The sequence below is a fragment of the Leuciscus leuciscus genome (assembly GCF_965113295.1).
Source record: "Leuciscus leuciscus genome assembly, chromosome: 3".
NCBI lineage: Eukaryota > Metazoa > Chordata > Actinopteri > Cypriniformes > Leuciscidae > Leuciscus > Leuciscus leuciscus.
In genome coordinates this window covers 36,850,332-36,875,902 of record NC_138727.1, presented here as the reverse complement: position 1 = coordinate 36,875,902, position 25,571 = coordinate 36,850,332, and the positions used below count along the sequence as shown (strand labels likewise).

At 37.7% G+C, this 25,571-nt stretch overlaps 1 protein-coding gene across 1 annotated transcript; it reads right to left on the bottom strand.

Moving 5' to 3' along the window:
- Window positions 1–181: 181 nt before the first annotated feature.
- pdxkb (pyridoxal (pyridoxine, vitamin B6) kinase b) lies at window positions 182–25,571 on the bottom strand. The gene is made up of 11 exons (XM_082163708.1): window positions 24,839–25,571; window positions 20,015–20,069; window positions 14,301–14,405; window positions 9,126–9,209; window positions 8,537–8,571; window positions 8,330–8,415; window positions 8,067–8,112; window positions 6,549–6,660; window positions 6,158–6,294; window positions 5,994–6,060; window positions 182–5,361 (listed from the first exon to the last, which is right to left on the bottom strand). The coding sequence occupies exons 1-11, from the start codon at window positions 24,917–24,919 to the stop codon at window positions 5,249–5,251; spliced, it is 921 nt and encodes a 306-aa protein (XP_082019834.1). The 5' UTR covers window positions 24,920–25,571; the 3' UTR covers window positions 182–5,248.

Below are 25,571 nucleotides of genomic sequence, written 5' to 3'. Positions count from 1 at the left end.
TATGACAACAAAAAAGTTTGATGAGCTGCAAGATTTTAGTATGGCTTTTATGATGCATTGTGTCTTTACACATACTTCTGAGCAGGCATTTCTCAGAGCAGCCTTAACTAGACACAGATGGTGGAAAGCATTTGTTACTCTATAACACCCCCTCCCCACTTAGACACACACATAGACAGCATTTAATATAATACTTTGTTTTTCTTTATTGCATTATAACATACATACATTATAAATGTGGATTTGTACACTACAATCTTTATTGTTACATATTATAAAATATTCAGAATTTGAAAACAAAGCACTAAAAACTTTACCAAACATTTATTTTTATTGTCTTTTCTGACCCCATTCAGAACGGAAAACTAAAGAAAGAACAAAACATTTTTTTTTCTACCAACCATGTCAACAGAAAGGGAATCAAAATGAATCGTGAAGCACTGACATGTCACTATTAGAACTGTTAAGAGAGACAGACATATTTACAGAGAAGTAGAATGGTGCATCCAATTGTTGCCCTGGCAACATGTCATACTGCCCATTATGATGTCACTGAAATTCATATTTGGCGTTCTGTGAGAAGGGCACATTTTCAAGTGTATTCTCATGTACTCTTGCCGTAGCATCTTCTATCAAACAGAACTGTTGAGGACAAGAGTACATTACAGCAAGCACAGTGGTTTTAAACACTCATTTTACAGATGAAATGATTTCCAAGACTTAATGAATCATTTATGTCGAATTCCATCATTTTCTAGAGATGTTTCATCCAACATCACAAACAGCCTCTGGAAATATTCTGTCTGCGTGGAAGTGAAATTCAACAAAAATGACATTTAAAAAAAAAACTATCAATATAAATCCTACACTCACTTCAAGAGTCAGAGCTATGGAAGCCGCAACTAATGTGAAGAACAGTTGGATTCTTTTGAGCACTAGCAGGCCTGAAATGCGTTTGTACATGTTGTAAGGCATTCAATGCCTTGTGATGGAAGGCAGCTAATAATACAAAACTCAGTGCAACAGGAAATGACATATATGATGAGGTATAGGTCCAAGCAATATATAACCGTATCATATGGAGTCAGGACATTGTTTACACTCATCAGATTAAAAAAGAACGGCAATAAGGGACCTACATACTAAAGATCATTTTGTTTATAGTCTAAATAATGGTAGTGGAATTGTTTTTTCCCCAGACGATATAAGCTCCGTCCACTAGAAGGAGCTCAGCGTCATTTGGTCATCTTTGATCCACAGTCTTACAATAGACAACACATAATTTCCACAGACCGATATACAATTTACAAACATTACAGAACAAACAAAAATGTAGTTCGTCTCAAAAGTTCTTCACCACAGTTCCCTCAGGGAATGTACTAGACATCACTGCTATAACAGTCAAAATATTTGGCTACCCACTTTTTTCTTTTTCTTTTTAGTCTTCATGAGGCTCCGACAGGTTTTCTTATATCAGAACACACTCGTTGTTCCATTAACAGTAAACACAAGCAGGCTCTCATTGTAAGCACGTCATTGACATCTTTAAATATAGTTAACATGCATGTTTTTCTGCTGAAGATAAGGTTGACTGCTCACCAAGGCATCTTCAAGCAGAAGTAGCCATTTTGCCCATAACTAAACTGGTTTAGTAGCACTTTCGCAAATGCTAATGTAACCAGTCCTACTCGCACTGCTCCGAGTGTGAGTCGAAACGACATCCCCGGCATGGGAAGCGGGCATGCTAATAAAGCAGTCGCTAGTACACCTCTTGAGATCAGGGGATTGAGGTTTACTCGCACAGCTCTTACTAGCTGGCCTCTGTTACACTCACCCCCCTAAATCTCACTCGCACCTGGGTCACGGCACCAAATGTAACCAAATGTAACCCTCAGGCTCTACTCGCACTCGCTCCGAAGGATTCGAACTGGCGTCTCCGGCATGGGGGGCGGGGGCACTAACAAAGACGCAGCCTCTAGAGTTAGTTGCTAGTGCGCCTCTTGAGATCAGGGGAGTGAGGTTTACCTGCACAGCTCTTATTAGCTGGTGTCAGTTACACTCACCCCCCTAAACATCACTCCCATCTGGGTCAAGGCACCAAATGTGACCCCTCAGGTTCTACTCGCCCCACTCCGAGAAGGATTCGAACCAGCGCTTCTGGCATGGGAGGTGGGTGCGCTTACAAGGACGTTAAAGATTGGAGTCTCTAGCATCAGTCACTGGCATGCCTCTTGAGGCCAGGGGAGTGAGGTTTACTCATGCAGCTCTCACTAGATGGCCTGTTACACTCACCCCCCTAAACCTCACTCCCATCCGGGCCACGGCACCAAATAGCTGGCCTCAGTTACACTAACCACCCTAAACCTCATTCCCACCCGGGTCACGGCACCAAATGTGCCAAATAGCTGGCCTCCGTTACACTAAGAGCAAATGGTAGCAGTACAGTTCACTTGGAGACTGTGATATCATGATCATCTGAATACCACCTCACTGTCAGTATTCACAAAAACGAAACTTGGCTCTTCTTATTCATTTACGTCCCCACCCCCCAGTTTATCCCTTCACACCCTCATTTTTCCTTCAGAGAACACAAATACTCGCACGCTCACAGTAGAACCATCCTTTTGTCATTCACACTTACACGTACACAATGTACAAGTACACATAAGAAGTTAGATAACAGCTCAGGAACTCACGAAAAGCTGAAGCACATGCCCCTCAGAGCAATGCTGACCCCTGATTAGTCCTGCACATGGCCAATTTTTCTTTTTTTGCGCTATGGAAAATAAGATAGTGGTTGAAATGGATGAAAACAGGTGAATCTCATGAAACCTCTCAAGAACAACGCTGGGTCATATTTCACTCCAAAATCAAAAGAAATATACATTTTCTTTAAAGAAAATTCAGCCAATTATATGATTGCTATTTTTTTTTAAATAAAATAAATAAATAAATCCAACACTGCAACAAATTTTTTTTTTAGCACTAGTAGGCCTGAAATGCTACATTTAGACATTTAGTTTGATCTTATTTTTTTATTTTCATGACAATCAAGTATGTCATTATGGTAAGGAAAAAATATATTTTTGAAATTAGCATTAATAATCATGATTATTACATTTATATTATAAAATATTTATACATCATGTTTTTGTTCTACTTTTTTGTTCCACCAATTAAACGTAAACAATTATTGTATAACAAAGAAGTGAGAAAAAGTTCCTAAAATAGTTTTTTTTTCTTAAACTTTTCCTATTTCTGTCTTTCTTGTTCCTTCTTTTGAGTATGGGGTTAAATGTGACACGAATGTTTTCGTGAGATTCACTCGGAAAGAATTTTGAGTGGTTAGAAGACAAATGCAACTCAAAAATGATCAAAGAATGAACCGATGGATTAAAGAAATGTGAATAATTTTGGAAGAGCATTAGTTAGGTGTAAAACAGAAGTCAAAACTAAAGCAAAATTAAACCTGAGAAATCAAAATATAAACAGACAAGAAAAGATGATGTCGCCTGAATCAACCTCCCTATGAACTGAACAAAGGAAAGCAAGTCTGATTAAATGTATAACTCATCTGCCTTTTATTATCTTTCACAGCATTGTAACCAAGAGACAGCATGTTCTCTGGCACAGTGAGAGAGAACCTGTCGCAGGTCACCAGACCAGCACACATACACAACTACTTTTAATCAAGGCATTTTAAGACGTTTCCCCAGTACTTCAGACTTCATACAAGTCTTTTCCTTTTAAGATATGAAAATACTATCAAATAAAAAGATAAAACTACTTTTAAAGTCTCTTCTGCTTGTACAAACAAGTAGATTATCAATGCAAATACAATCAGTTCAAAGCAAACGAGATGATAATGTTAGTTACATTGACAAACAAACATGAAGTGAAATGCTAGAAGTTCTGCATTTGAAAAATGCTCAATGCAAAACGAAAATCAATGGAACTAGAGAACTAAATCATACACATGAGCAAGGCCAAAAATTATTACAGTACATCTCACCAAAAACATCAACAAGTCACAAAATACAGCAGCGCATCTTTTCAGTAAAATCTCCCCTTTTTTGGGAGAAAATAGTCACAAAAAATTAAATAAACAATAAAATACACATTTAAACACAAGTTGGACTCTCACACAAATGAGTGCTTTGGGTCTGTAATACATATTTAACAACTTACTTGCATTTTTCAGGTTGGCCACAACATATCTTTTCCAGATACAGATATCTTATCACGAACCGCAGTGAGCAAAAGACCAAGCTTTCTGGGTAATTCTCAAACGACAAAAATACAGAATTAAACTTTGCATGAAGAAAGTCTATTTTTAGGACCAACATTGTTTGTATTGTGACAAATAATCACATTTTATCCCTGACATTTTTTTAATAGTCATGAAAATCATCCTCTCCAGATACAATATTTATATATTTAAAAAAAAAAGTGTAAAATAATAAAATAAAATAAAAAGAGATTTGAGAATGATTTGAAAATGAGAATGATATTTTTTCACAATATAGTAAGCGACTGAGAATTGGGGAGAAAAATACACTAAAACTCACTAAAATAATAATATTATAATAAAACAATTATATAATTTATTATTATTTATTACACTTAACTGACATAAAACTAATAGCATAATGCACTAAAACTTAATGGTCCTAAAAATAGGCTTCTTTTTCTTTTATGCAATAAATATCTTATTTTTACCTTTTGATTTTGAGCAAAAATATGACTTGGGGTTTTTGAGGTTTTGTTTTCTATGTTTGTTGCTGAACAGCTCTGACTCAAAATCACAGAGTGTAGAAAAGCGTCACATCTATATTAACGTCTTTTCTAAATTGGTCCACACTAGATCGATGGCAGTTTAGGTACATAACTGACCTGGACTGGAAATGTCAGAGACTGGGCTTTATGTGCAGGACGAACCGGAGTTCTTGAGGAGCTTTGAGAGAAAGAGAGAGAGAGGAAGGATGGTGAAGACTGCAAGAGTGTGAATGAGAGGCCGATCATCTCTCCCATTCTCTTCTTCCCTTCTCTTTTCTCTGCGCAAGCGATCGCTCTCCCCCTCTCGCCTGTTTGGCCGTACCCTGCTGAATCTCTTGGGAATGGAACTGTTGTGCTCTGGCTGAGATTCTAAGGCAATGTCACATTACATATCAAAATGTACAACATCTATACATTGTGCAGTTGTGAGCGGAGGGTGAGGTGTGTGGATGAGATGTGGCGTGTGGCGGCTCTATAGAACGATGGCCTCCATGACTATGGCTGGATCCTCTATGTCCGCTTTACTCTGGACCATCCGTAACTCCAGCTGAGCCGGGCTGGGTCTTCTACCTGGACCTGCCATTTCTGAACAACAGGAAAGCATTTCAGTGGAACAATTTCAATGTAAGATGTTTATGAAAGTCTCTTTGGCTAACCAAGGCTGCATATATTTGATCAAAAACACTGTAAAAAACAGAAATATTGTGAAATATTATTATAACTTAAAAGAGCTGTTTTCTATGTGTATGCATTTTAAATTGTAATTTATTCCTGTGATGACAAAGCTGAATTTTCACTCGCATGATTCTTGATGTACGAGTCTTTACTGTCACTTTTGATCAGATTAATGCGTCCTTGCTCAATAAAAGTATACATTTTTTTCAAAATCTTCTGAACAGTAGTGTATATACATAATGAAACAATGATAGTGACGGATGGATGACATGTTTAGGCTTTTCAGTGGCCATAACTGTAAACCAAACAAATGTATAAGTGAATATCCTATGTTTTTATGGAGTTTGTCATTTTAATTAAATATTTTAAAGATTTAAGTGCTTCATACAGCTGCAAGATACCTAGAAAACATCAAGCACTGCTTATTTTTGTGTTATTGCTGACTGTTTACTTGAGCAATTACTCATTTGTAATTTTAATATTGATAACAAATTTTGGCATTGTAACAACATGCAACAAACAACATTTGGCTGCTGTGTTACCATGGGCATAAGATATAGTCCTCTGAATGACATGGTGCATGACGGAGAAAGTCTTCTCGCATGCCGTCTGAGAAAGAGAACAAGACAGAATAACACTCGATCAGCATTTTATTACTGCGCTGCATGATCTCTGTGATGCATTTATGACATGATGATTAATGTACCTTCAGATCTGTTGGGTAATGGTGAGTCCAGGCCAACAGCATAGCAGCAAATAGATCACCTGTCCCAACAAACACCGCATCCACTTTCGGCACCTCTATTCGGATCCGCTGGGTCTTCCTTGTACCGTCCGGCATCACTGCAGAAACATGGCTATTTTGTTCATGTCTGCGTTCTTCAAAACAATTCACCATACATGAACCAGCCCTGATTTTCAACCAGTAAGCTACACAATCACATGAAGGTGGTTCAGAGCAATAAATACATATATATATATATATAAATATAAAAATATTTGAATTCACATGCATTCCAATAAGCTCTCATGATTTGTCATCTGTCAAAATCCACATTATCTTCCACTGTTCAGCACACATGGACACACACACTTACAAATGCGCTGACTGCCAAGAGACACCAGGAATCTGTCTCCGAGACGAGGGGGCAGATCAGAGCTGGTGATGACCACAGTGTCTGGACCCATCTTATGCAGCAGGTCCATCACCTGAACACACACACACACACACACACACACACACACACACACACACACACACACACACACACACACACACACACACACACACACACACACACACACAGTCAGAGGCCTTTACTGGATCTCCATTATAATGTTGACAGCAACACATTTACATTTTACATTTAGTCATTTAGCAGACGCCTTTGTCCAAAGCGACTTACAAATTAGGACAAAATTCAGCGAGTCATCATAAAGAGGCAAAAGCAACAACAACGCAAGAAGTGCTCAAAATACGAAGTTCAGGTATTATTCAGAGTAGCATAAGCCTGATAAGTGATGTTTCAAAGGGAAAGGACATTTTTTTTTTCTTTTTTTTTTCTATAAGGTTAAGTGCTCACGGAAGAGATTGGTTTTCAGCTGTCTTTTGAACACGTTTCTTGTTGATGGTTGAGCTTTGCCTCAATTTTCAAAAGGTCTCAAAAATACTGACAGCCTGTATTCAAAGGGTTCACAAATGTTTTCCTAATAATAATTAAAAAAAATATTACTATTATAATCTCAATGGTAATTATATAGTAATAACATATTAGATAATTTAAAGAAAATATAATTATTATTGATTATGCATTAATCATATATGTTTAGATAATAATAGTAACAAAGTAACGGTTATAATAATGTTGAATAATTGTTATAATAATTAGTAATTATATATTAATAATTATTAGATAATATTAAGGCAATAATAATATTTTCAAATGTTATCATTTTCATAATAAATATAATCCCCCTCTCTACACTCACACACACATATATGCATAATCATATATGATAACATATATGTTATCATTGTAACATAAAACATTAATAATAATATTAAGATATTAATATAGCAATAATTTAAAACATTATTATTTGTATTTTTGATGATGATGATAATAATTGATTAGATTAATAATAATAGTAACAACAACATAAATAATTATTAGTAATTATAATTAATAATCATTAGAAAATATTTTCTAATATTTCCATAATATTATTAATAATAATAATTGTATTATTATTACCTTAATATTACCACCTAATAATAACAATAATTGTTATTCATTGTAACATAAAACAATAATAATTTTAAGATAATAATAAAGCAATCATTTCAAAACATTGTTATTTGTATTATTATTGGTGATTATGATGATGATGATAATGAATTATAATATTACCTTTATTATTAACAAATAATATAACAACATTTGGAAATTAAAGTGGTTTGTGTATCATTTGCCGTTAGAGCATCTAATTTATATTCAGACATTGCTTTCTGCTTCCCTCCTTTTTTATAAGCCTACTCCATTTCTCGTGTGTGTGTGTGTGTGTGTGTGTGTGTGTGTGTGTGTGTGTGTGTGCGTGCGCGCATTTAAACTCACCTCAACAGCGTCTTTCTCTGTGCTGATATTCTTCCCTGTCAACAACCTGGAATGAAGAGCACAGAGTTAGAGGAGTTGATTGCACATCAGTGCGACTGAAGATTTGAGTGTAGAGCCACGACTGACCACCAGAGGGCACTACAATATTACTCTTATGTCAGCAATCTGACTGAAAACCACTGAGGTTTGACATTTGCAGCACAGAAACATCCAATCACACGATAACGCGCACAAAAATGTTGAGTGGAGGGTATTTTACTCACTCTGCCTCAAACTGGTTGGGTGTGATGATATCGGCCACAGGTACCACTTTATTCTTGTAGACAGGATGGAGATTCTGAGGAACATACTGCAAAAGACAAAGAGTACTATGAAAAATAAACGTCAGCTTTCTCCGAATTCTATTTCCTGTATAATGAACATAACGGAAAAGAAGAAAGAAAGAGGATCTAGAACACAAGCAAGCTTACCATTGAACCATGGTCACCTAAGACAGGGTCACACACTGACAGAAAAACAAGAGTTAAACAAGTTATTCTTTAAATGTACAAGGTTAATGTACACTGCCGTTCAAAATTTTGGGGTTGCTGTGATCTTTTCATTTTTTTGAAGGAAGTCTCTTATACTTATCAAGGCTGCATTTATTTGTATTTTACAAAAATACAGTAATATTGAGAATTTTTAAAATAACTATTATTATTAATTTATTCTTGTGATGCAAAGCTGAATTTTCAGCATCATTTTTCCAGTCGTCAGTGTCACATGATCCTTCAGAAATCATTCTAATATGCAGATTTGATGCACAAGAAAACAGTTGCTGCTTAATATTTTTGTGGAAACCGGGATACATTTTTCCACAGGATTCCATGACTAATAATAGAAAGTTCAAAAGAACAGCATTAAAAAAAAAAAAATTTCAATCTTTTGTCACTATTTACCATCACTTCTGATCAATTTAATGCATTCTTGCAATAAAATAAATAAATCATACCCCAAAACTTTTGAATGATGGTGTCTAGACATGCCTGTAAAAACATTTATAATGCAGAAAACACTCACCATAAACCAGGTTAGGATTGGCCCTCTTCAGCTCTTGTACAATATCAACCACCATCTCCAGAAATGATGTATCTCTAGTGTAACCTGCAGTAATGGAGAAACAAAACAGCTTTTATCAACAGTTTTGTTTTCCTCTTGAGACTCCATTCGTTCCAGATCAAAATTCTGCCTGAAGTAGTAAAACTGAGCACTCGGCACAGGCACCAGTTCATTCTCGTTCTTTCTGCCTGACAACTTTAAAACAGTTAAGGGGGAAACAATACAATACACTCAATTTGTGGGTGAAATATTGTGTTAGGCATAAACACTTATTTTATTTCAGATGACAGAAAAGAATCAGAACAACATAAAATATACCGTGTAATGTGTGTATTAAAGAGGCTTTTTAAAAGTCTTAATTTTATTTTTGGGTCTACCAGAACAGGTTTTCATGCTTGAATGTTCAAAACACATAATTTTTCACATATATTTCACATTGTTGCAGCACCTCTCTTTCCAGTCTGTCAGTATCGCTCCGTTTAGTTTAATCTCTATGAAGCCCCTCCTTCTGAAAAGCGCAACGTGCTCTGATTGGTCAGCTGAATCGGTGTGTTGTGATTGGTCAATCACTTCAAGAGTGTTTCAGAAATGTCACTCACGCCCCTTACCATAACCGTGAGTTTCAACACACTACTAAAACAACTCAACCAGGCCTCACCACCCTTTTCTGCGCAAGCCTTGGGAAGGGAATTATTTATATGAGGAATATTGCAACGTGTTCATTTCAAGGAAGAAAACTCAAGACTACAATGGAGGTTTCAGGGGGTTCAGAAACAGTGCGCACCGTTATAGAGAACAACTCCCTTTGCAGTGACTTTGTGCTTTGCAGAGCTTTTTCATGCTCAAACAGCAACATTACACTAAATAAAGTGGAAAATGTAAAAAAGCACAATAGGCCCTAGTTAAATTGATAGACTTGGAACTCAATAAACACACCTTTCAGAGAAAGTGTCAATAAATATCAAAAGTTATTTGAGGTGGGACAGCCTTGAAACTCCCAGGGCCACTCCTCAAGCTATTGGTCATGTGGCGGCTCAGGTAAATAAATCCTATGTGTGACGCATCTGACCTTCACTGCTTTTCATGATGTCATAGTGTGTCACACAATAAATCGCGCTGCGACAACACAAGCCAAAAGTAAGAGAGGCATGATGCAGAAGCCTTCAGAAATTCATGTTACAACATTAGAAATATTGCATTATAAACTGTGCTTAGGCATTAGATAGGATAGATGGTCACTGGATACAGGATAATGAGCACACTGACAACTACCTAAATCAGCTCATTATATATAAAGCTGTCAATGCAAGAATATCACTTCTACAGGACATTTTAAAGTAGTCTGGTTTTGATGTTAAAATCAAATACACTACAGTTCAAAAGTTTGGGGTCAGTTAATGTTTCTGACTTAAGTCTCTATTTATTTGGTCAAAATTCTTGGGAAATTATTACAAATTAAGATAACGGTTTTCTATTTATATGATATATCAATACATTTTATGTTTTGTAAAACATTTAAAATGTTTAATTATTCCTGTGACGGCAAAGTAGATTTTTTTTTACTCCAGTCTTCATTGATTTGCTGCTCAAGAGACATTTCTTATTATTATGACCGCCGCTAGCGTAGCTAGCCGGTCATATAGGGATTGTCAAAGTTTTTTTTTTTTTTTTTTTTGTCACCTTACTGAATTTTTCGTCAACGATACCAGGGACACCGAAGCACCGGGGAACATGAAATTTGGTGGGCATGTAGCCCCACTAGACTTCTAAGGAAAAATTTCGTTTGGTCCCCGGGGGCCACTCCCCCCCCGCGCTGGGCCCCCCCAAACCCCCAAAAATGCAGTTTTTCCTAAATAACTACCTGAACCGTGGCACCGAGGATGAAGAAATTTTTGTGGTATGTTGGTCTACTAGACTTTTACGGAAAAATTTCGTTTGGTCCCCGGGGGCCACTTCCCCCCCCCGCGCTGGGGCCCCCGTACATTTTTTGTCAACCATACCAGGGACACCGAAGCACCGGGGAACATGAAATTTGGTGGGCATGTAGCCCCACTAGACTTCTACGGAAAAATTTCGTTTGGTCCCCGGGGGCCACTCCCCCCCCGCGCTGGGCCCCCCCAAACCCAAAAAAATGCAGTTTTTCCTAAATAACTACCTGAACCGTGGCACCGAGGATGAAGAAATTTTTATGGTATGTTCGTCTACTAGACTTTTACGGAAAAATTTCGTTTGGTCCCCGGGGGCCACTCCCCCCTCCCCGCGCTGGGGCCCCCGTAAATTTTTCGTCAACGATACCAGGGACACCGAAGCACCGGGGAACATGAAATTTGGTGGGCATGTAGCCCCACTACACTTCTACGGAAAAATTTCGTTTGGTCCCCGGGGGCCACTCCCCCCCCGCGCTGGGCCCCCCCAAACCCCAAAAAATGCAGTTTTTCCTAAATAACTACCTGAACCGTGGCACCGAGGATGAAGAAATTTTTATGGCACATCAACCTAGCCCATAATCACTCATTTGTGATTTGCGCCCCTCCCATAAAAAATGAAAATGCAATATTATTCTGCTTTAATCGCCCCTATCTTCAGTGGAGATGTTCAGAACTGCACCATATTTCATGTGTATGATTAACTTGACAACCTCTGGGGGTATCCTCTGCTAAGTTTTGTAGAATTTCATCCATGGGGGGGTATAAAATAAATTCATTTATGTGCACATTTAGTGACTGTACACTCATCGGCCTGTAGATGGTGCTGTTGAGCGAAGGGTTGCTGGTTTAGGATGATACTGTCACACACACACATGCAGGAATACAAACAAACGCAAGCATGCACACACACTGACATCCACACGCACAGACACACACCCATACACACACACACAGACACACACATACACAAATACACACACATACACACACAGACATGCACATACTATTACTTTTTTTAGGTATATACATAAACACGCAATACAGCCAAATTACTCCACGTCATTTATTTTTGTGGAAAGCCAGTGCAGGCCTGAGCGGCGGTCATATTTTGTACCGCGATGCGGTACATCTAGTTATTATTAATGTTGAAAACAGTTGTGCTGCTTAATTTTTTTTTTTTGTGAAAACTGTGATGCATGTTTTTCAATTGAATGCATCCTTGCTAAATAAACATATTACTAATAACAAAAATTACGATAAATAAAAGAATCCTGATAAGCATAATCTTTCAAATCAGTCATTTATCAGACTCGTTGTGAAATGTGGCTCTACTGGACTGCAAACTGCATGTATAAATTCTTCCCACACTGCTCTCTATTCCCATGTTCTCCTTTCCCCCTTTTCCCATTCTGTGCTTTCCTCTCCTCTCAAGGTGACGATAAAGGAGAGCTCATGCACCAGAGACACACACTCGGCAGAGCACAACATCTCAGTCTGCGGTGCTCGTGCGAGACCTGCGAGTCTATGACCATGTGTCCTCTATGGTCCCCCGGTGATGATTATTAGCAGTGCCTTTACAGAGCGAGAGAGATGTGTTCACTTCCTCTCTTCACTCCAGACTCAAGACCTTTACATCTTCTGAAGAAAACGGGTGCTTGCCTATGCAACACTCAATGCCACAATGTTGAAGTTTGACCAGCACTTTTATATCCAGGGGTCGATCTTCTTTATTAAAACTAATTTTAAATGTTTAATTGTAACCGCTTTACCATGTCTTTATTTATTTGTTTATTTTATTTCAAATACCTTTTATATAGAGATTCTATAGTTTTCCTCTTGTTCCAGACTTTAAATCTAAGCTTGGAAATCTATCATAAAAATATCTGTCCCATACTGAAAACTTGAAAACATGAAATTATGAAAATGTATAGTGTAAATGTATCTTGGCTTCCACAAAAATTATAATAACAATAAATGTTTTTGGAGCATCAAATCATCATATTAGAATGATTTCTGAAGGATCATGTGACACTGAAGACTGGAGTAATGATGCTGAAAATTCAGCTTTGTCTTCAGATGAATGTTAAAATATATTCAAATAGAAAACAATTATTTTAAATGATATTATTTCACTATATTTGCTTTTTACTGTATTATTGCTCAAAATAGGCTTCCTTGGTGAGACTTCTTTCAAACAACTTTTAAACAGAGTATATCAATATTTACAAAAAAGCACAAACCAACAATTTTGCCTCTAATAGTAAGTGTACTTAGTTACAATGATTGAGATAAAATATATGAAACATGATGTTTGAAAAAAAAAGTTAAATAACACTTGATCATTTTTTATATTGCATCTTTTAAAATCAAGCTTGTAATTGTCAAATTATGAAAAATGTGTGAAAATATTGTAAAAATATAATGCAAAATGTGTGAAAATATTGTACAAATATAATGCAAAATATTACAGTGTGAAAATATTTAACATTATGCAAAGAGTGAAAATATTGTACAAATATAATGCAAAAAGTGTGAAAATACTGTACAAATATTAATCAATGTGTTTGAAAATACTGTACAAAATAATATGCAAGCAAAGTGTGAAAATATTGTAACTATAATGCAAAAGCAAAACGTGTGAAAATACTGTACAAATATTAAGCAGTGTGTGAGAAGATTGTACAAATATTATGCAAATGTGAAAATATGTATTTAGGGTACATAAAATGTAAGTTATAAAACTTCCTGAGCAAAACATAAACTTTATTCCAATAATGTTTAAAGTGTTATTTCTACCACTTTCACTTCCACCAAAGAATGACATTTTACTTAAAAAATCTATAATTTGAGATGTAATGGAAATAACTTTCAGGGAGGAAAAACCCAGACCAGAATTCTCCTGTGATGCATGTCAACTGTTAAAACACACTTTTCCCACTCTCACTAGTCCACAGAGCCAAAACAGCCGGTAGCTGAAGATATACACACAGCTCCAAGTCTAAAGAGCCTTTCTCATGTGTGTATGACATTATTAACAGGCCTACAACTGAAAAGTGCTGGAAATACGAGAGTCTGATGCCAGCAGGGAACTATATCATACAGTTGTTTTCCTCCCTATAGGCTCAATAAATGACTAAGCATGCAAATTATATCCACAGCAGTGTGACAGACAAGAGTTTCACAGGCATGACTGGTACCAAGAACTGACCTGTGAGTACATAGTCGTAGTGGTTGACGTTGTTCAGTTTGATCCCTTCATACAGCACGTGAAGCTCATCTGCAGTCAACACTTGTCCCTTCCAGTGAGAGTAACCTGGGTAATGACAGATCACAGGTCAGACACATACAAATCACATCTCAAAATCCACTGTCCGGTTTGTCTGCCCTTGATATGTACGGGTTACGAACAAAAGTCCCGTCGTTTCGTCAGAGACCACTGGTGCTGCCCGCGGGAGCTGTGATGATGTCACAATTCAGGTGAGTCACCGGCATGTTTCTTGTTGCTAAGAAACAGGACAGAGGAAAGCCTGAGGGGCTGGATGAAAAAGACGCATCATTGTTGCCTTGATGTGTGTGTTTTGGGGAGAAAATGACTGCGATGGGGAATCTGCGATAAGACGGGTGTCTGTCGTCATCATTTCCTGCTGCCGCAACTCTGCAATGCCTCTCCGCTGGAACCACAGAGCTCTCTAATCCCAAACGCTTCACCCGCACGTATCATGCAGATACTCGATTTCACACCAAATCACGATCAGCATTCAGAAGCCGCTGTGTGAGGTGCATGCTGTTTCTACCCATAAGGCTTTGCTGCGCCCATCGATGTTCCGAACAGAGATAATGCTCAGGATGTCACAACCTGCAAATATATTTCCAAGGTCAAACGAGAAAGTCCTAGAGGAAAGGTCCCAGTTTTGCAGATCAGCTCAACAGGAAGAATGTACTTTTAGATGATGATTAACAGTAAATGCTAACAGAGTAAATGGCCATTATTTTCCATCAAGAAATTCATTCTAAATGTGGATTGAAGAAAACTGATTGCTCGGTCCTATATTTCAGAAACCAAAATGTTTGTACATTAACTAGACTTGGCCAATGGTACATTAACTAGACAAAGGTCAATGGGTGCTGTAACACATCGTCACCTCTATATCAAATCCTGAAAAAACTTAAATATTAAGCAGCACAACTGTTTTCAACATTGACAATACATTTCTTGAGCAGCAAATCATCAAATTAGACTGATATCTGAAGGATCATGTGAGACTAAGACTGGAGTAATGATTCTGAAGTTCAGCTTTGCATCACAGGAATAAATGACATTGAAAATATATTAAAATAGAAAACGGTTATTGAAAAAAAAAATTTGGAATAATATTTAACAACATCACTGTATTTTTGATCAAATAAATGCAGCCTTGGGCAGCATACCTTTTTTTCATAAACAAAGAAATCTTACAGACCCGAAACATTTGATTAGTACTTTTTAAAAAGGCTAATAATCAATAAATGGCTCATATCATAAATCTATAATCCTTTTATATAAAAATATAGATTAATTAAAAAATTAAATAATTTGAAGTGAATATTTGCCATCATAACATTTTAATGTTCATTATGGAAGATGGAAAAAAAAATTCCTTCAAATACATGCTATAGAAAAAAGTATGTTTGAATTAGAAAAAAGGCACATAATAATAGAGAAGGGAAATATCCAATGTATCTGGCCATATATAGAAATGATCAATAAAGCACTTGGTCTTCATGTGCTTTATAAATAAAATGAATATGCTGAATTCATCTCTGAAGCAGAAAAGAGGAGGAGACAGCAAGAGAGACGGATAAGACTATAGTCTAGACGAGTACCTTCTGATTTCAAATGAACCATCCACTTACTCTAAACCAGTTACCCATGATTTCAATCAGCCATGTGCTGTAAACACAGTGCTGTTGGAACTGCTGAAGACTTGATGTGACCACATGAGTAAACCACTAACTACACAACTACAACTACAGATCCCGACCAGAGTCCCCTGGCACTTGGTTAGTTGTGCTGACAACGGCTGCTGGTTTGGGAATACTAAGTAAGCCCCAGTGGCATTAGTCTAAGTCACTCCTTCTATAGGCTTAAATAGCATTAAAAAACCAAACTCAAGTGGATAAAGACAATGTTACAGCTCTGAGTAGGAGAAAGCAGCCGAGCGGAGAGGGAGGCCAGTCACAGGGCAACAGCCTACAGTGGGTTGTGCCACGTGTTGTTTAGACTACTGATCCGAGGCCAGTTAGGGTTATTCTAACTAATGTGCTTTGAAATGGGATGTGTTTATGAGAAGCTGGTCCAGAAACAGTGTTTGGGAAATTTTGCAGTGACAGACAAGCATGTGACACCATGCATATACCAGTTCTGGTTCATGATCTTTTGTAAATGAATGGGGGCAGGAGATTTCAAGCTGCAAAAAGGATGCAAAGTATTATAAAAGTAGCCTATATATGAATCATGCACTATATTCCAAGTCTTCTGAAGTCAAGGTGTGGTTAAATTAGCGAAATTTCAGTGAAACTTTACAGGGAAAAAAGGGCACATATTATCAATAGTGTAGCAATGTATAAAGCACAGGTCACACTGGAGTCACTTTCAAACACAGTGGCTTTCAGTTGGTCAACGCAGCAAATTTGCGCGATTAACTTGAAACAGTTGCAAAATCTGTGTGGGGAAATCTTACACCCTCAATCAAAATTGTTGATCGCGTGGATTCCCACTGAAATGGCTGGATTTCGCCAACGTAAATTCGCTGAACAATGGTAAATTTGGCTAGCTTTATATTATGGGCCCTATTTTAACGATCTGAAACAATTATCAAGCGCGAAACGCAAGTAACTTTCTGGGCGGATCACGCTAATCTAAAATGGGTTGGTCTGAAGTAGCTTCATTATTCATAGGTGTGGTTTGGGCGTAACGTGAAATAAACCAATCAGAGCGTCATCTCACATCCCCTTTAAGAGCAGGCGCGCTTGTTCCATGGCGGATGGCTATTATAACGGCGGATTTGCCAGGCGCACGGCAGGAGCGGTTCACAGCCGAAGAGACCGACGTTCTCGTCAGGGCCGTAAAAGACAGAGAAGTGACATTGAATGGGGATGGAAGAAACCCACCCAAATTAGATTCGGTTAAACAGGCGTATAATAATTTGGGTAAATGTGTAATCTAGATTTATGCCTATTTTTTCACATCTTCATGGACACAACAATGATTTTCCTCGTGTGTTAATATTGTTCCTTGTAATAATGTATGGTTTTCTAAAAATGAAAACTGCTGCGTCTGTGTGTAGATGAGATAAGCAAAGTGTATGCGCGTTGTGCACACGCTACATTGATTATGGCCAAGCATGCACCCTTAAAATAGCATATGAATAACATGCACAACACGCCACTGACTTTAGACTAGGTTTTTCCTGGTCTGTGGCGGAATTGTTTTCTAAACCTGCAAAATAGCACCAGGGAACGTTTGCGCTGAACCGCCCCCCGGGAGCGCAAATTAATTTCCTAATTTACCGACGTGCGTCTGTGGAGGGAAAAGTCCGCTGTGCGCGGGTGCAAAAAAGGAATGATACATGTGTCGGTGTACAAAGTCAATTGCGCTGGGTGCAAGATAGGGCCCTAAAGCTTTGTGTAACATATCATTAAAGAAAATTTAAGTCATTATGGACCATTAACTCTTTTCCCGCCATTGACAATCTTCCGGCAATCTGTGTTTTCACTGTTATACGGTAGGGGGCATTATTATGCTGAAATAGTACAAAACCTCTGGATCAAAACACGGGCGAAGAAGAAGCAGAAACAAGCGATAGAGCAATGCTTAGCACAATGCACATTAATGCGATCAGCATATAAATTCAAAACGGTCAAACATTACAGATAAAATGTGAAACCCATGAAGAGATACAGGACTGTACAAGGTGGAGGTGTTGATGGACACGATCTACTCAATCGGCAACCTTCTGGTCTCTCTTTTGAATCCAACGAGGAAGTGACTTAAACTGCAATTCATCGACTGGCCACTAGAGGCTCCAAAAAGAGAGTCAATCCCATAGAACCACCATGTTAAAATGCCCAACTTTACAGCAGAAAAAAATATGTTTACAGCCTGGTACCGTTTAAATTATATTAAGCCTTAAAGTTCTGCATAATTAAGGGCGTGACCACTTGAGTAACAGGTGGATACCCACTGCTGATGTCACTACTAGCCGTTTATCTGCTGTCTGTTAGCCGTCACGTCACCTCAGCTAATCCCGTCTCTTTGACCATTTTCGGTTATCCGGGAGTGACGCGCTGCCAAGATGGCGACGGCCAGCTCCGTCCACTTTAGGCTTCAAAAATGCTCTTCAGAAACCTACGGGTGACGTCACGGACACTACATCCATATTATTTTACAGTCTATGGATCTACTCCATCTATGTTTTAATTATCGCTCTGAATCCGATCCGGTCTTAGACAAAATACACTTTTTTCTCAGCTTTTGGTTACATTTTTTGCTTTTTTTTATAAAACTTCTAAAAATCTAAAATCTGAAAATCTAAAATCTGGTGCTGGCTGTCAACTTTTTAAAAATACACTGGCTGGGAAAGAGTTAAGAACTGTATCAGTCTGATTTATGAACAAATAGTTCAGGCCTATTTTGTGAACCAGCTGATTTATTGAAAAGATCTAACCCAAAATAGCAATTTATGAATCAGAAAAGACTCTCATGAACTTGCTTCAGAAGACTTTGGGGGAAAAAGTGTGTTTTTCAAGGAAGAAAGAAAGAAATTCATACCAGTGGAACAACATTAGAGTAAATGAAGAACTAAGAGTTGAGCGGGAACAGCGGGTCTAAATGCAGGTGAATATTCTGCTCTTGCAAGCAAAAAGTTCTCAATTAAAATAAAACAGGACATGTTTTAAAGAACCATAAGGGAAGTGTACAATCCAAAGAGAAGAAAACATATCAATACCCTCCTGAAGCACAAGGATCAGTGGTCTGTTTAACAGCTCCCAAATACACACACACACACACACTTCAAAATGAACTGTCACAACATGTGAATGGAATATGCTTTAAGCACTCGACTGAAGCATCTGTTTCTGTCCTCTTGTCATTAAGAGGTCAAGGGGCACTACAGTGCATTTGCAGATGAAAATTACTCTGTGAATGTGAAAATGCATTAGGGTGCATTGAAACAAGTGATATCCGACAAGTGATCAAAACTCATGAACTCATATAAAAAACCGTCAGGATAAAAAAAAAAGTCTTTAATGCCTATAATCTTAAATGCAAATGATGGGTAACACTTTACAATAAGGTTCATTAGATAACATTAGTTAACTACCTTAGTTAACATGAACTAAGAATGAACAGTACTTCTTCAGCATTTATTAATCTTAGTTCATGTTAACTTCAACATTTACTAACATGTTATCATAATCAAAGGTTGTATTTGTTAACATTAGTTAATGCACTGTGAACTAACATGAACAAATAATGAACAGCTGTATTTTTATTAACTAACATTAAGATGAATAAATACTGTAACAAATGTTTTGCTCATTGTTAGTTAATACATTACTAATGAACTAATGAACCATATTGTAAAGTGTTACCAAATTATGTCATACACAACAAACTGTGGAGCAGCAAATTAGCCAATTATAAAATTATTATAATATGTTCAATCACATGTTCATAAGCTGATCAGTCAGTGCAGCTGTTGTTTGGGGCTGGCTCTCAGGTAAACTGAACATTTTAACTTGAAAAACACATTATCTTATGTTTATGAAATCTGTAGTGATTCTTTCTTCAGTGCATGTTTGTGCACATGTTGTATCGTGACATATTAACTTTACAATATTTAAAAAAAAAAAACAGCAGAAAGTTAAGAGTCAGCCTACCTGTGTGATTGGAGAACTGAACAGAGTTGATCGAGTCCACCTCAAACCCCATGACCTGGCAAACACAGACACATTCAACACGTGAATAGAAGTTCATTCAGAGAGTAACACACACTCTAAAAGCAATAATCACTAGAGTCTGTGATGGTGTATACATATTATTATCATAAACTTATCATAAAATAGAACTGAAACAATGGCAGAAAAACTACCTAAAACTAAGAATACTTAAAAATAAGTAAGTCTTGTTTTACTAGTTATTGAGGATGTTTCACATGGCATAACCACTGTAACCCAGACGATTTAACAGGTATATCGAGTTTTTGTGAACATTAAACCGTTTTCTCATGCTTTCATTTATTTAAACGTTCTCTGGTGCAGCCTTCGTTCTTCGTAAATGAAATGCCGTAGACTATAAACCAGGGCTATACAATTTTCAAATAACACAAATGTGTGTTTTCTCTTGCAGTGGATTTGCAGTTTCAACACCTAGTACAAAATCCTCAAAAAAATTTGAGTGAAAAACAACCAAATTAATTCTATTAATTATTCTAAGACAAAAAATTAACTAATATAAAACTATACTTCCCCAGTTGATTGATTACATTAAGAATAGCTTATTTTTTGTATTACAAGTTCTGAAATATGTTTAAATATGCTAGGGCTGGGAAAAAAATATATAGATTTCTCGATTTTAATCGATTCTCATTTTTACGAACCGATATCGATTCTTAAATCCCAAGAATCGATTAGGCTAATCATCCAGTTTTCAGTTGATGAACGAATGGAACATTGTAGCGCGCATCCCATCCAATAAATCACAATAATATTTGTGCTTTGTTACTATTGGTATGAAACAAAGTCTCAGATTTCAAATTACGTTCATTTTCTTGCGAAATTCAAAAACATAAATATCGTTTTGGCGCTGTGGCGTGAGATCGCTCTGGCGCAGCTCAGCTAAACGTCAGTAAAACAGCTTGTAAACAATGTCATGTAACGTCACATTTACCTCAGAAAAACCATATCCAGTGACCATAAACTCGTTAGTCTGCTAGAAAAATTAACTCTAGAGAGAAGCATTTTGCTAAATATATGCACCATATTACATATTGTTTAGCCTATATTTTTTTATGTTCTTCAATATTTAATGCATGTTTGAATAAATCTGGCAAGTTTTCATGACAGCCACCATTTAAATGTTTATATTTCATATAACTTTATTATTATAAAAATACATAAGTGTAATTTAAGTGTTTGTATACAAATCATTTCATTGTTACCTTCAATTTTAGGCTAATTCAATATTCAATTAGTAGGCTAATGAAGCCTAATAGGCTACAACTGACTCCCATAGTTTACAGCATTAGTTAAAGCTGCAGTCGTGCAAGTCTGGCAGATTGGGTCGACTTAACCAAAATTTTGAATGTTTGCAACTCTCACGCCCCTCCCCCACTGCCAGCGAGCACCCTCCCATCGAGGTCGTGCTCGTCAGTGCGTGTGCACCAGATTTTATGTGAACGCGTCCGCGCCATCTCTTCAGCATCGATCAACACCATAGACTCTGAGGTAGGCTGCCCTGGCTAATCTAGCAATAACCGAGGAATTGGAAGCTTGTTAGTAGATTTTCTCTCCGCCATCACGCTTCGTACAATCCAACACACTACACACCTGCGAACTTCAGGCGTGTGCATGTGATTGTAACGTGCGCGAGGGGGAGTGGGATCTGTGGCGTGTGCACGACCTGTGATTGACAGTCAGATCTCACACCCCCCTGCTCTGATTGGACCCGATGATCCGGGAGCGGTGGATTTTTGCAAAACAAATAATACGCTCCAGGCGGAGTTAGAAGCTCGGTTTTTTTTCTAAAACCACTTTATTTATGTTGTTCTGTCGGATTATAGTGTCGATTTCACTGAATATGATCAAAAACATGTTGCCGACGGCAGCTTTAAGAGATGTGTTTTCCTTGAGAATACTTGCCATGTATTGTACCTGATATCCAAAATAATCCATATTGATTCAAATCGAATCGCAAGCTTAAAATATGCAAGTGAGGGATTATCTAATTAAATATCCATTAACTTCCATAGATTTTGTTGGGAACTTTTTCCTTCTTCAAAGCAGACCATGAGACGTTGGGATCGCGTTCAAACAGAAGTTATTCTTCATTGAGAACTTCGCTGTACGTGGCTGCAGTCATCCAACAAATCTGAATCTAATACAGTATGCATTGTAGTTATATACATTCCAAGGGGGAGGGATTACATAGAGGCGGAGACTCTGAACAAAGCATGCAAATGAAGTAGGAACACACCCTACTCTGAGGGTCTGGCCAATCCTAATTCAATCATCATAACAGTCTATTGCATTGCTGATCCAATCAGCCTAACGATTCAACGTCTGGGGCTGGGGCTCCAAGAGCCATTTGCAGAACAAAAGGTGAGATTCTCAGTGATCTGACTCAGTTAAAACACAATAGAGAAAACAGGACTGGCCGGAGTCTCTAGCTAGAAACTGACCCTACTAAAATCAAAGTCTTAACTTTTAATGTTGAAACCTAAATTAAACATTTAATAAATTTGTAATACAACAATTTCTAGAACCAAAAACTGAACATTGGATGAAGTCAGGTTCAAAATTCTTGTTAAATGTTTAAATTTTTTTGAGATTAGAGTCAAAAAGTTTTTACAGTTTGGATTTTGGATATCTATTTTTTTATCACTCCATAAATCAGGCATGAAAAATTCAAAAAAAATTTAAAGGAGAACTCCGGTCAATTTTACATACCTGTATTTTCTTCCTGTTTTCGGTCGAAGTCCACAGTAGTCGATTGTCGAGTTCCCGTGCGTGATCATAGATACTAAACCTATGCGCGTGAACTCGACAATCGACTACTGTGGACTTCGACCGAAAACAGGAAGAAAATACAGGTATGTGCGCTGGCTGAATTAACTTCATTTTTATTCATATCTTTTGTGAATATCTTTCACATCTACTGCAGTCAGATTCACCGCGTTCACTCTGAAGGAATCACTCACAATGGCTGGGCACTTGTAATGACACATCAAGGATGTTAAGAGGCTAAAAGCAGGTTTAAAACTTGCCCCATTGAAGTCAACAAGGTGCAAATTTTAAAAAGAGGATAACACGGTGTAGGCAACACCTATTTTTGTCATTGTTCTCTGTACTGACAGCACTCCAAATTTACAAAAAAATGAGATCAATGTTAAAATTGACCGGAGTTCTCCTTTAAGGAATACAATCTTGTATAAAATCAGGCAAATTATATATGAACAACCCCCCCCCCCCCCCCCCCCCGTAAAAATAAATAAAATAAACCTTCAGAATATGGATATAAATAAAACTGGTAAGTTTGGTAAGTGCTGCTGAAGTGGATATTCCTGACTCAGTTTAGGAGAAAAAACACACTTTGAGAAAACGGCTTTTAAAGATATATAGTGTAATTTAAATCTACAGAAACAAATAGATAAAGTGCTATAAAAGATCAACATAATAATGTATTTTGGAAACTAGTCTGGAAAAAAACACTTTATGAAGAGCCAGAAAGACCCAAATCTCAAAATTGACAGACGCATGAAAAACAGTGTTTTTGACTGTAGTGTCTTGCCTCTTTAAAAGATAAACTGCAAAACACTTAGGCCTACACTTATTACTTGTCATAAAAAACATCATGGAATAAAAATCGACAACTCTTAATTTTTAAGGAATTTTGCAGTGTTTATTATAAATTAGTTATCTGTGCACGTAATTTTTTATGCATGTGCCCCTCCCTCTTGCAGCAACATCTCTTCTCTGATGACGTGTTTACTGGCGCGAGGGCGGGACAACATATTACATGAGATCAGCCAATAGCAAACCACAACCATCCAACCAATTCCGTTTCATGCCATATATTTGCCTACTGGAATTTGTTTGTCACAATAACACATTTGAAGAATTTGAAAGGGAAATAAAAGGTTAATTTCACTTACTATTAAAAGCAGCACTATTAGTATATGATACACGAACAGATTTCGAGTCTCTCGGAACACAAACATAAAGACAATTTCAAAACACGAGGGTCAATGCAAATAGCGTTCTTTGTCAATGAAAGACGCGGACTCAAAGTTTAAAGAAATTAAATGTAAAACGCAGGATGCACGAGCGTGGGTGGCTGGGAGAGCCGCTGGTAAAAAAGGAAGAAAAAAAAAACATGTCACGATTTTGCAGGAATTGAGTCTCGCGGCTGTGACGTCAGTCTTGTAATCGTAAGACAGCGCGAGCAAGCAGAAGAGGAAGACAGCCGCTTTCTGGTGGCATGACAGCTGGAGCCATTCAAAAACTAATGAGCCTAATTTAATAGTTTGGACGGGGCTTGAACCCTCATGCCAAATGATCTTTCGGAAACCGAGATTCAATGATATCCGAATCATTTCTGGTGATGATTCACGGCACTGTCACTCCTTCTAATGATGACAGTCGCTGGTCTCACCGCATCGGGTTGTGAGCATTAAACTGCCGGTGTTTTGGCAACACGAGATTTATTAAGTTCCTGTGGCATATAAATGTAGCCAAATTACTATTAATAGAAGCATATCTTCAGTTCCGTCTCGCATATCGCTGCAACAAGCATCAAAAAGGCCAAGTTCTGGGAATTAAATAGATTAGACTCTGGATAAGGGAAGTTCACTTCATAGATATCACAAGAACTGCATGCAAAGGAATACTGACCATGTGACCTTTCATTTCTCCAGTCCACAAGCATGCTGTCATGCACTATAACATAATTATCACGAGTGCATTTGTCGTGCTTCAGCTGCTCACCTGTAACGGGAAGGATGCAGATTTATTCCCCACGTATCCTCTCACGACATGACTCTGAATCGACAGCACTCGGCATTCCATGTCGCGCGCAGTTAAAGTTGTTTTAATCGCTCCAGAATGTCACGCGATTAAGGAGCAGCGGCGAACCGGAGAGGTGCTTTTCTTCCCTTTTAATAAATCCAAATTAGGATCCGTGATGGCAAGTTCACTAGCCAGACAGAGAAATGAAGGACATTCACACTGACTGGAGACGCTCATTGGCGAGCGCAACTACTCAGGCATCCTGAGGGGGCACCTAAAATTCACTGACATCACGACGACGCTCGTACAGCAGTGCTCGTGTCCGCTATTAGTAGAACCGTAGGCTATATTTATCATGCATTCAGATAGAGAAGACGTGCGGATGACATTAGCATGAATCCATCACATAAACCAAAATAAATCTGATTAAATACAGATTGGGATGTATGAGTATTAACACATGCTGGATTTATATGGCAGCTATATATATAGGCTACTTATTGTCTTTCACATAATTTTGAAAAACTGTAGATTGTGACATGTTATACAGTGATGTATTAGCGCAATAAAGCGAGGTCTGTCTGTAGTATTGCGGAAGTGGGGTCCTTCAACACAGAGACGCGCTCTAAATCCTCCAATCGCTAGCGCTGTCAGCGGTGACGTCAAGCCCTGAATGGGTGATGTTTGACGTCACCACTGATGTCACTGTCGG

Excerpts from the sequence above, each read along its gene's own strand:
- pdxkb (XM_082163708.1), bottom strand. The coding sequence starts at position 24,919 with ATGGAATGCCGAGTGCTGTCGATTCAGAGTCATGTCGTGAGAGGATAC. Across the intron at positions 20,070-24,838 it reads CTGCATCCTTCCCGTTACAG|GTCATGGGGTTTGAGGTGGA; the intron begins GTGAGCAGCTGA and ends TGTGTTTGCCAG. Across the intron at positions 14,406-20,014 it reads TCAGTTCTCCAATCACACAG|GTTACTCTCACTGGAAGGGA; the intron begins GTAGGCTGACTC and ends GTCATTACCCAG.